General features: G+C 42.6%; 1 protein-coding gene across 1 annotated transcript; it reads right to left on the reverse strand.

Annotated features, from left to right (window-relative positions):
* Positions 1 to 3629: 3629 nt before the first annotated feature.
* On the reverse strand, positions 3630 to 6168 carry LOC105738919 (golgin subfamily A member 6-like protein 9). Its single transcript, XM_030827090.1, has 3 exons — positions 6153 to 6168; positions 4420 to 4621; positions 3630 to 4357 (listed from the first exon to the last, which is right to left on the reverse strand). The coding sequence occupies exons 1-3, from the start codon at positions 6166 to 6168 to the stop codon at positions 3670 to 3672; spliced, it is 906 nt and encodes a 301-aa protein (XP_030682950.1). The 3' UTR covers positions 3630 to 3669.
* Positions 6169 to 12547: the final 6379 nt, after the last annotated feature.

Genomic DNA, 12547 nt, shown 5'->3' on the forward strand with positions numbered 1-12547 from the left:
TTACTACTCATGTCCTGTATCTTACAAGAATATGTATCAGCATGTGTATTTTTTAATTTTATTTTATTTTTTGAGACAGAGTTTCACTCTGTCTCCCAGGCTGGAATGCAGTGGCACAATCATGGCTCATTGCAGCCTCAACCTCCTGGGCTCAGGTGATTCTCCCACCTCAGCCTCCCAGGTAGCTGGGACTATAAGTGCACACCACCATGCCCAGCTAATTTTTTTTTTTTTTTTTTTTTTTTTTTTTGTAGAGACAGGGTTTTGCCATGTTGCCCAGGCTGGTCTCAAACTCCGGGCTCAAGTGATCACCTGCTTCAGCCTCCCAAAGTGCTGGGATTACAGGCCTGAGCCACTGCACCCAGATATTTCATTTTTAGAGACAGGGTCTCTGCTCTGTTGCCCAGGCTGAAGTGCAGCAGCATGATCATAGCTCAGTGTAACCTTGAACTCCTGGGCTCAAGCAATTCTCCTGCCTCAGCTTCCTGAGTATCTGGGATTACAGGCACACACCACCACATCCAGCTAATTTTTTTTTTCTTTGTAGAGATAGAGTCTCGCTATGGTACACAGGCTGGTCTCAAACTCCTAGGCTCAAGCCATCCTGCCAAAGTGCTGGGATTATAGCATGTGTCTTCTGTTGGCAAGTACATTCTCCAACATAATCGCAATGCTGTTATTCAACCCAAACAGTCTAACTGTGTTGCAAGATTACTAACACACAGTTAGTTTAAATTTATCCACAGTTATCCCCAAATGTCATGTACACCTCCCTGTCCATTTTCCAATCAGTTGGGACACACTGCATTTATTTGTCCTGCCTCTTTAGTTTCCTTCAGTCTAGAATGGTCTTTCCACCTCGTTTTGTCTTTCATGAGAAGTCCAGACCAGTTATTGTGTAGAATGTTCCACCATCTGTGTTTTCTATTTCCTCATGATTAGATCCAGATTAAGCAATTTTGACAAGAAATCTACATATATGTTTGATGTTCATTAAATGACATTATGAGGGCTGGGCTTGGTGGCTGTCCTCTGTAATTTCAGCTATTCAGGAGGCTGAGGCAAGAGGATTGCTTGAGTCTGGGAGTTCAAGGTTATAGTGAGCTAGGATCATGCCACTGCCCTCCAGCCTGGGTAACAGAGTGAGACCCTGTTTTTAAAAAATTTTTTTTGCATCACATCGAGAGACTCAAGATGCCAATTTGTCCTGTTCCTAATGCTAAATTTGATTACTTTGTTCACATGTTGTCCAAATTCTCTAGTTGTAATTAATAACTTCTCCCTTTGTACTTAATAAAATAATCTATGAATATCTTGGCTCCTAACAACTTTTCACCTAGTGTTTTTGCTTTCCATTGATGATACTTGCCTGAATCAATTATTACATTAGTGCCTACAAAATGGTGTTTTTATAATTCTGTTATTCCTCCCACATTTAGCGCTGGCATTCTTATGAAAAGAAGAGCTTTCTATCTCCACTTTCCACCTGGTGGTATTTTTTTTATATATATATTGTGAAAGGAAAATCTCTTGGGCCCCCAAAATCATTAAGGAAAACTCAAGCTGGAAACTGCTTAGAGCAAACCTGCCTCCCGTTCTATTCAAAGTTACCCCTCTGTTCACTGAGATAGATTCATATCTGATTTGCCTCTTTGGAAAGGCTAATCAGAAACTCAAAAGAATGCAACCATTTGTGTATCATCTGTCTGTGACCTGGAACCTCCCTCCCCACTTGCAGTCTTCCTGCCTTTTCTTCCAGTTGTCCCACCTTTCCAGACCAGACCAATGTACTTCCTAATACATTGATTGATGTCTCATGTCTTCCTAAAATGTGTAAAACTAAGCTGTGCCCCGATCACCTTGGGCATACGTCGTCAAGACTTCCTGAGGCTGTGTCATGGGCGTGTCCTCAACCAGGGCAAAATAAACTTTCTAAATTAACTGAGACCTGTCTCAGATTTTCTGGGTTCACAGTATCACTATGGGTCCATGGATTCCTTTTAAAGAAAGTTTTAATTGAGGATTAACATTCGTAACATGTATAGATCTTCAGTATATGCTTGGTGAATTTTTACATGTCTATAAACCCAGGTAACAACCAACCATACAGACCCTTTTCATTCTGCTGGAAGGCTCCTCCATGCCCTTCCCTTCCCAGTTAATCCACCCCACGCCACCCCACCTCATCATCCCAGTGCCTCGCCTCCCCATCCCCGTGGGTGATCACTGGTTTGGTTTCTATCTCCTCTATTAGTTTTATCTGTTTGAACATTATTTAAATAAGATCCTATAGCCGGGCGCGATGGCTCATGCTTGTAATCCCAGCACTTTGAGAGGCCGAGGCGGGCGGATCACGAGGTCAGGAGATCGAGACCATGGTGAAACCCCGTCTCTACTAAAAAGACAAAAAATTAGCCGGGAGTGGTGGCGGGCGCCTGTAGTCCCAGCTACTCGGAGAGGCTGAGGCAGGAGAATGGCGTGAACCTGGGAGGCGGGGCTTGCAGTGAGCCGAGATCGCGCCACTGCACTCCAGCCTGGGTGACAGAGCGAGACTCCGTCTCAAAAAAAAAAAAAAAAAAAATCCTATGGTATATACTCCTTTGTATCTGGCTTCCTCACCCCACATTTTGTATGATTCAACCATTCTGTATGTATCAACTGTTCTTTTTCACTGATGGTGTGGTATTCCACTGTAGGAATATACTACAGTTTGCTACAGTTTGTTTGTTCATTCTACTGTTGATGGATAATTGAATTGTTTCCAGTTCGGGGGCTCTCATGAATATAAGTGCTATGAACATTCCTAGTAAGCATATGCATTTCTCTTGGGTACAAATACCTAGGAGTAGAATTCCTGAGTCATAGAGCAGACAGATGTTTAGCTTTAGAAGAGAATATCAAATGGTTTTGACTTTACCAATTTACAACACCTCTGTCAGCAAGGCATGAGTTCCAGTTTGTCAACACTTTGTACTTTTAGTCTGTTACATTTTAACCATCTGGCTCATGTGCAGTGGTCTCTTCATACTGGTTTAAATTTTTATTTTTCTGTAGTATATATATATACCATGGAATAAAAGAAATGAAATAATGGCATTCACAGCAACCTGGATGGAGTTGGGGACCATTACTCTAAGCGAAGTAACTCAGGAATGGAAAACCAAACATTGTATGTTCTCACTTATAAGCGGCAGCTAAGCAATGAGGATGCAAAGACATAAGAATGATATAATGGACTTTGAGGACTCAGGGGGAAAGGGTGGGAAGGAGATGAGGGATAAAAGACTACACACTGGGTACAGTGTACACTGCTCATGTGATGGGTGCACCAGAACCTCAGAAATTACCACTAAGGTACTTATCCATGTAACCAAACACCACCTGTTCCCTCCAAAATTTGAGATATAAATAAAATAAATTTTCATTTTTCTGAGTGTTACTGATGATCAATTTTTCAAGTGTTTATTGGATATTGGTTACATTCTCTTTAAAAGTGACTGAATCTTTTATCCATTTAAAAAAATTCAGTGTTTTAAGTTCCTTTGCGGAAGTTCTTTATCTGTATTCTTTTTTTTTTTTTTTAAGTTTTTATTTTTAGACAGGGTCTCGTTCCCAAAGTGCTGGGATTATAGGCGTGAGCCACCTGGCATGGCCAAAAAAAAAAATTGTTTAAATAGAGTGACGCTGGTCTTTCCTTGGTGTGGGGCAGCCTTCCAGTAGACTCTGGACGCTGGTTCTGAAGTCCTCACAGGGACTTTGCTGTGTGGCTGATGCCAGCTTCGTCTTCTTTAGTTTCTGCTCCAGCTGCTGTAGGGCCAGGTCCTCCAAGGCGCTGGATGGCTTGTCCCACTGCTCATCGAGGGCTTCCCACTCCGGCTCCTCCTGTCTGTGTAGCCTCTTTTCCTGTCTCATGTTCAGGAAACTCAATATCTGATTATTTTCCATCTCGGCCTGGAGCTGTCTTCCCACAATCTCCAGCTCCTTCCTTAGTTGGTTGGTCTCACCTTTTAGCTGCTCCACCTCAGAGGGCCCTGCTGGGGGCTCTGGGGCCAGGGGTTCAGCCGTCTGGTTTTTTAGCTTGAACAAGCTCTTCCTGAGTTTCTGTAACCAATGCTTCCCCTCCTTCAACATGCGAGGAGCCTCCAGATCCTTCAGGGTAGCTGACGGAGGGTCCTCCCTGTAGACACCTGTTGCTGAATCCCCAGTTGAGTGGTAACCACCAGAAGTGTCTGTGGCAGGGCTACTGCCATTGATTTTCTTTCCTCCTGGAATGCGAGGGCTCTTACTCCGCCAAAATTGTTTTAACTGGGCTCCGTCCCCGGCGGTGGCGGCTCCGCGGGGCTCCGGTGGCGCGGGCCTGGCGGCGACGGCGACACAACAACCGCCCAGGGGCCTCCGGAGTGCGCGGGCGGCGGGGGCCCGCTCAGCGCCGGCGCCGCGTCCCGGCAGGTCCAGGTCCGGCCCCGGCAACGCTGCGACGCGTCCTCCTCCTCACTCCGGGCGGGACGGGGCTCCGGCGCGGCTCGGGTCCTAGGCGGCAGCGGCGGTTGCGGCAGCTGCGGACGGCTGGGCGCGGGGCCGCTCCGCTCCCTCCGCCTCCGGCTCGGGCGGCCCGCGGCGACTGTAACGGTGGCAGGAGGGCGGCGGGCGCTGGGACTGCCCTGTCGGGGCGGTCCGGGCGGCGCTCAAGGCTGCGCGGCGGCGGAGCCGGCGGCGGCGGCTGCGGCTCCCGGGCCCGTCGCGCTGAGGTGCGGAGCTGCCACCGCGGCCATCTTGTTGCTCTGACAAGAACTCCCCTCCCCCCGCTTCAGCCAGACGGGGCGCTCACGCCCCTTTCCCCACCCCGCGTGGGCCTCCAACAGTTACTCTCTATCTGTATTCTTAATGCAAGTCCTCTGGTAGCTGTCTGGATTGGGAACATTGTCTCCCAGCACTCAGCGATGGTGTGACGGGAAGTGGCAGACCTCTGCGCTGGCTCCTCCGTCGCCGCCTCTGGGCGCCTCCCTGCTTCCGATGGGATGGAGGTTTCAGGCTCACTTTGTTCTTTCCTTGCACCAAATCTGGAATCAGCCAAGGATCCTTGGTTCCTTTTAGTGAGGAATGACTATGTGTTTTTAAAGCTCTGGGGGTTGCTTTTATGTTTTCATGAGCTGATTTATGATGTTTTAATCCAGCATTTCCATTTTAAAGTGTGGGGGGTTGTAGAGAATGCCCACTTCACCCAGTGCTGACACGATAGTGTCTGTGAGTGCTTCTTAGCACTTATGTTGCTGCTCATGTAGAATTGGACCCCTTCCAACTTAAAAAAATATAAGGAAGGTCTCACACTACTGGTGGGAAGATAAAAATGCTACTACCACTTTGGAAAATGGTTTGATAATTTCTTATAAAGATACCCATTGACCCAGCAATCTGACTCCTGGATGTTTGCCCAAGAGAAATGAACACATATGTTCACAAAAAGACTTCTTCAAGCATGTTCCTAGCAATGCTCTTCACAACTGGAAACAGCCCAAATGTCCATTAGCAGTATAATAGAAAAACAAATTACAGTGTATTCACACAATGGACTACTCAACAATAAAACAAATGAGCTCATTTCAAAACATCGTGTTGCGTGAAAGAAGTCAGAACACTACAGTACATATTACATTATTTCATTTATATGAAACTCTGGAAAAGTCAGCACTGATCTATTTACAGAAAGTAGAAGAGTCACTGATACTTAGAGGGGGACTGCCTGGGAAGGGGCAGAACAAACTTTCTAGGGCAATGACGTTCCTTGTCCTGACTGGGGTGTGCATACAACTGTGTATCTGTTTGTCAAAATTGTAGTTAAGATTTACATATGCAATATATATATAATTTTCCTAAAATGCGTATAAATATACGAGAGTGTGTGTATAAATTATGGCTCCAAGTGTAAAACAAAAAGGAAGGACAGAAATATGAACTGCCTAGCAAAAGCTTGAAGTTGGCTGAGTAGATCAAGTTAACTTAACTCCAGGGCAACATTTGGCAAAAGGGGAAACTGGAGTTCTCTGCACTATTACTGGGCTTCAGGGCTGTCATCCAGGGCTCAGCTTTGGTTTTACTTTTTTTTAGGGGTTTATTTGCTTCCAGAACTTCCCTGTAGTTCCCTTCAGCCTCACCAGGTGGCAGTGTCATATCAGCTAGGGGCCTGAAAAAGGTCAGCTCTCAGGAGACCCTGGTGCTCTCTGGAGCAGCTGGAGAGCGGGTGCCATTGTGTCATCATCAGTGGTCTTTGAGCAGACTATGACTCATACTCATTCACCAGGCTTAGTTGGACATTTTTTATCTGTTTCCAAAAATTATATCTAGGGCACAAATGTGCCACCTTTGCAGGTATTCAAGAGACTGTGCCTGAGGCCCCATGGAAAGCTGGGTGGAGGAAGAGCTCCCAAATCCAACATGTAAGCTTCCCCGAAACGGAAGACTTGTGTGCGGCATGATTCCCTGTGGAGGGATTTGGAAACATGGAAATGATTTCCCTCCACAGAGACGTACTTCTGTGACTTTCGATTTTACCCGGGGGCCTTGGGCTTCACTGATGATTATTCACATGTATTGAGCATTTACCATGCATCAGGCACTGTTTTAATTCTTGAACCTACGTGATATCATTTCTGGTCTAGGAGGTAGGGACTATGAATATCCCAATTTTTCAGGAGAAGAAACAGATACCAAGGGGCGTTGTGACATTCCAGTGCTTGTGAGAAGGCAGCTGTCCATAAAAATAAGAATACTCAAAGTTTCCAGAATTCTGGAGGAATCAGGTAGGAAGAAAAAGAGAAATGTCTCAACGTATTTATAAATGCTTATGTAAATAAATAAATGCTTATATAAAAAATAAATGCTTATATAAATAAATATTACATATTTATTATTTATGTAATAAATGCTTAAATAATAAATTAATATTACATATTAATAAATGCTTAAATAAGCATTGACATAAATGCTTATTATTCTTTCAGCCAGTTCAACAGAGCTCTTTTACAAATTAATTTTGGCAATCACCATTTGGAGGTAAAAAAAATCACCTATACATAACATACATATGTAGATATGAACATACAAATGCAACAGAGATCTTACAGTTTTCATCTTAAATCTTAGCCATGAGTTAGGTATAAATACAGGAATACAAACTTACTAATTTATATAAACATTGATTCTCACCTTGGCCTTATTCACTTTTTCCTTTCAGTCTAATCTTCTTATAGGTAACAATAAGACATTTGTTGAGGATGAGAACTCTCTAAAACAATCCTTTCAGATATAAAAATCCAAATCTTCAAAGGTACACCTACTTTAATTATGACTCGAAGCCAATAAGCCTTTTTAGGCTTAACATTAGTTAGCCTTTCTTGGCCTACCTATAGAGGCAGAGACATCCCCAAAGAGTGTGCAAAGGATGTGGAACTCCCCAATGCAAAGACTGTCCCCATGAGAGCCTAGGAAAGCAGAGACCATCATTGTTAACAAGGCAAGGAAGGCTGAGACGAATGACCCCTGTGGACTGTGACCCCGATTTTAGGATGAGCTTCCCCAAGAGCTTCTGGACTCCTAGCCACAGGCTGGCACCTGATGGAAGCCTGACCACTTGCGTCCTCTCTGACAGAGACCAGAGAATATTTTTGCTGGTCACAAACCAAAGCTCTTAGGACATGAAACAAGATGAAAGGAGAATCTCTTCTTAGGATTTTCCCCTTGTGACAAATCACACTTTCAAAGATCAGAGACAAGAAAATGAAGACTCTTCATGGGAGGCTGTGGGTCAATGACCAGTGGGTACCCAGAACCAAATTCACAAGTGTTGCAATTAAAAGATCGAATTCTTACAAATGTTTTCCTCCTTCCAATCCAAATTTGGAAAGGAAGGGACAAGGAAAAACCTTGGCCTGTGTTGGAAATAAGAGTTCAGAGTTGCAAAGAAAACGAGCACTCAAAGGATTTCTCAGTGAGGCAAATTTACTTCTTTTCTTTTTTTATTATACTTTAAGTTCTAGGGTACATGTGCACAATGTGCAGGTTTGTTACATATGTATACATGTGCTATGTTGGTTTGCTGCACCCATTAACTTGTCATTTACATTAGGCATATCTCCTAATGCTATCCCTCCCCCCTCCCCCCACCCCACAGCGGGCCCCGGTGTGTGATGTTCCCCTTCCTGTGTCCATGTGTTCTCATTGTTCAGTTCCCACCTATGAGTGAGAACATGCAGTGTTTCGTTTTTTGTCCTTGTGAGAGTTTGCTGAGAATGATGGTTTCCAGCTTCATCTATGTCCCTACAAAGGACATGAACTCATCATTTTTTATGGCTGCATAGTATTCCCTGGTGTGTATGTGCCACATTTTCTTAATCCAGTCTATCATTGTTGGACATTAGGGTTGGTTCCAAGTCTTTGCTATTGTGAATAGTGCCACAATAAACATACATGTGCATGTTTCTTTATAGCAGCATGATTTATAATCCTTTGGGTATATACCCAGTAATGGGATGGCTGGATCAAATGGTATTTCTAGTTCTAGATCCCTGAGGAATTGCCACACTGACTTCCACAGTGTTGAACTAGTTTATAGTCCCACCAACAGTGTAAAAGTGTTCCTATTTCTCCACATCCTCTCCAGCACCTGTTGTTTCCTGACTTTTTAATGATTGCCATTCTAACTGGTGTGAGGTGGTATCTCATTGTGGTTTTGATTTGCATTTCTCTGATGGCCAGTGATGATGAGCATTTTTTCATGTGTCTTTTGGCTGCATAAATGTCTCCTTTTGAGAAGTGTCTGTTCATATCCTTTGCCCACTTGTTGATGGGGTTGTTTGTCTTTTTCATGTAAATTTGTTTGAGTTCATTGTAGATTCTGGATATTAGCCCTTTGTCAGATGAGTAGATTGCAAAAATTTTCTCCCATTCTGTAGGTTGCCTGTTCACTCTGATGGTAGTTTCTTTTGCTGTGCAGAAGCTCTTTAGTTTAATTAGATCCCATTTGTCAACTTTGGCTTTTGTTGCCATTGCTTTTGGTGTTTTAGACATGAAGTCCTTGCCCATGCCTATGTCCTGAGTGGTATTGCCTAGGTTTTCTTCTAGGGTTTTCATGGTTTTAGGTCTAACATTTAGTCTTTAATCCATCTTGAATTAATTTTTGCATAAGGTGTAAGGAAGGGATCCAGTTTCAGCTTTTTACATATGACTAGCCAGTTTTCCCAGCACCATTTATTAAATAGGGAATCCTTTCCCCATTGCTTGTTTTTGTCAGGTTTGTCAAAGATCAGATAGTTGTAGATATGTGGCATTATTTCTGAGGCCTCTGTTCTGTTCCATTGGTCTATATCTCTGTTTTGGTACCAGTACCATGCTGTTTTGGTTACTGTAGCCTTGTAGCATAGTTTGAAGTCAGGTAGTGTGATGCCTCTAGCTTTGTTCTTTTGGCTTAGGATTGACTTGGCAATGCGGGCTCTTTTTTGGTTCCATGTGAACTTGAAAGTAGTCTTTTCCAATTCTGTGAAAAAAGTCATTGGTAGCTTGATGGGGATGGCATTGAATCTATAAATTACCTTGGGCAGTATGGCCATTTTCACCCATGAGCATGGAATGTTTTTCCATTTGTTTGTATCCTCTTTTATTTCATTGTGCAGTGGTTTGTAGTTCTCCTTGAAGAGGTCCTTCACGTCCCTTGTAAGTTGGATTCCTAGGTATTTTATTCTCTTTGAAGCAGTTGTGAATGGGAGTTCACTCATGATTTGGCTCTCTGTCTGTTATTGGTATATAAGAATGCTTGTGATTTTCGCACGTTGATTTTGTATCCTGAGACTTTGCTGAAGTTGCTTATCAGCTTAAAGAGATTTTGGGCTGAGACGATGGGGTTTTCTAGATATACAATCATGTCATCTGCAAACAAGGACAATTTGACTTCCTCTTTTCCTAATTGAATACCCTTTATTTCCTTCTCCTGCCTGATTGCCCTGGCCAGAACTTCCAGCACTATGTTGAATAGGAGTGGTGAGAGAGGGCATCCCTGTCTTGTGCCAGTTTTCAAAGGGAATGCTTCTAGTTTTTGCCCATTCAGTATGATATTGGCTATGGGTTTGTCATAGATAGCTCTTATTATTTTGAGATACGTCCCATCAATACCTAATTTATTGAGAGTTTTTAGCATGAAGGGCTGTTGAATTTTGTCAAAGGCCTTTTCTGCATCTATTGAGATAATCATGTGGTTTTTATTGTTGGTTCTGTTTATATGCTGGATTACGTTTATTGATTTGCATATGTTGAACCAGCCTTGCATCCCAGGGATGAAGCAAACTTGATCATGGTGGATAAGCTTTTTGATATGCTGCTGGATTCGGTTTGCCAGTATTTTATTGAGGATTTTTGCATCAATGTTCATCAGGGATATTGGTCTAAAATTCTCTTTTTTTGTTGTGTCTCTGCCAGGCTTTAGTATCAGGATGATGCTGGCCTCATAAAATGAGTTAGGGAGGATTCCATCTTTTTCTATTGATTGGAATAGTTTCAGAAGGAACGGTACCAGCTCCTCCTTGTACCTCTGGTAGAATTCGGCTGTGAATCCATCTGGTCCTGGACTTTTTTTGGTTGGTAAGCTATTAATTATTGCCTCAATTTCAGAGTCTGTTGTTGGTCTATTCAGAGATTCAACTTCTTCCTGGTTTAGACTTGGGAGGGTGTATGTGTCGAGGAATGTATCCATTTCTTCTAGATTTTCTAGTTTATTTGCGTAGAGGTGTTTATAGTGTTCTCTGATGGTGGTTTGTATTTCTGTGGGATCGGTGGTGATATCCCCTTTATCATTTTTTATTGCATCTATTTGATTCTTCTCTCTTTTCTTCTTTATTAGTCTTGCTAGCGGTCTATCAATTTTGTTGATCTTTTCAAAAAACCAGCTCCTGGATTCATTGATTTTTTGAACGGTTTTTTGTGTCTCTATGTCCTTCAGTTCTGCTCTGATCTTAGTTATTTCTTGCCTTCTGCTAGCTTTTAAATGTGTTTCCTCTTGCTTCTCTAGTTCTTTTAATTGTGATGTTAGGGTGTCAATTTTAGATCTTTCCTGCTTTCTCTTGTGGGCATTTAGTGCTATAAATTTCCCTCTACACACTGCTTTCAATGTGTCCCAGAGATTCTGGTATGTTGTATCTTTGTTCTCGTTGGTTTCAAAAAACATCTTTATTTCTGCCTTCATTTCGTTATGTACCCAGTAGTCACTCAGGAGCAGGTTGTTCAGTTTCCATGTAGTTGAGTGATTTTGAGTGAGTTTCTTAATCCTGAGTTCTAGTTTGATTGCACTGTGGTCTGAGAGAGTTTGTTATAATTTCTGTTCTTTTACATTTGCTGAGGAGTGCTTCACTTCCAACTGTGTGGTCAGTTTTGGAATAGGTATGGTGTGGTGCTGAAAAGAATGTATATTCTGTTGATTTGGGTTGGAGAGTTCTGTAGATGTCTATTAGGTCCACTTGGTGCAGAGCTAAGTTCAATTCCTGGATATCCTTGTTTATTTTCTGTCTTGTTGATCTGTCTAATGTTGACAGTGGGGTGTTAAAGTCTCCCATTATTACTGTGTGAGAGTCTAAGTCTCTTTGTAGGTCTCTAAGGACTTGCTTTATGAATCCGGGTGCTCCTGTATTGGGTGCCTATATATTTAGGATAGTTAGCTGTTCTTGTTGAATTGATCCCTTTACCATTATGTAGTGGCCTTCTTTGTCTCTTTTGATCTTTGTTGGTTTAAAATCTGTTTTATTAGAGACTAGGATTGCAACCTCTGCCTTTTTTGTTTTCCATTTGCTTGGTAGATCTTCCTCCATCCCTTTATTTTGAGCCTATGTGTGTCTCTGCACATGAGATGGGTTTCCTGAATACAGCACACTGATGGGTCTTGACTCTTTATCCAATTTGCCAGTCTGTGTCTTTTAATTGGAGTATTTAGCCCAGTTATCATTTAAGGTTAATATTGTTATGTGTGAATTTGATCCTGTCATTATGATGTTAGCTGGTTATTTTGCTCGTTAGTTGATGCAGTTTCTTCCTAGCCTCAATGGTCTTTACAATTTGGCATGTTTTTGCAGTGGCTGGTACCAGTTGTTCCTTTCCATGTTTAGTGCTTCCTTCAGGAGCTCTTTTAGGGTAGGCCTGGTGGTGGCAAAATCTCTCAGCATTTGCTTGTCTGTAAAGGATTTTATTTCTCCTTCACTTATGAAGCTTAGTTTGGCTGGATATGAAATTCTGGGTTGAAAATTCTTTTCTTTAAGAATGTTGAACATTGGCCCCCACTGTCTTCTGGCTTGTAGAGTTTCTGCTGAGAGATCAGTTCTTAGTCTGATGGGCTTCCCTTTTTGGGTAACCTCACCTTTCTCTCTGGCTGCCCTTAACATTTTTTCCTTCATTTCAACTTTAGTGAATCTGACAATTATGTGTCTTGGAGTTGCTCTTCTTGAGGAGTATCTTTGTGGTGTTCTCTGTATTTCATGAATCTGAATGTTGGCCTGCCTTGCTAGATCGGGGAAGT

The sequence above is a fragment of the Nomascus leucogenys genome, chromosome 14 (genome assembly GCF_006542625.1).
Source record: "Nomascus leucogenys isolate Asia chromosome 14, Asia_NLE_v1, whole genome shotgun sequence".
NCBI classification, from domain to species: domain Eukaryota; kingdom Metazoa; phylum Chordata; class Mammalia; order Primates; family Hylobatidae; genus Nomascus; species Nomascus leucogenys.

Excerpts from the sequence above, each read along its gene's own strand:
- LOC105738919 (XM_030827090.1), bottom strand. Across the intron at positions 4,358-4,419 it reads GCGGCGCCGGCGCTGAGCGG|GCCCGCGCCACCGGAGCCCC; the intron begins GCCCCCGCCGCC and ends CGTCGCCGCCAG.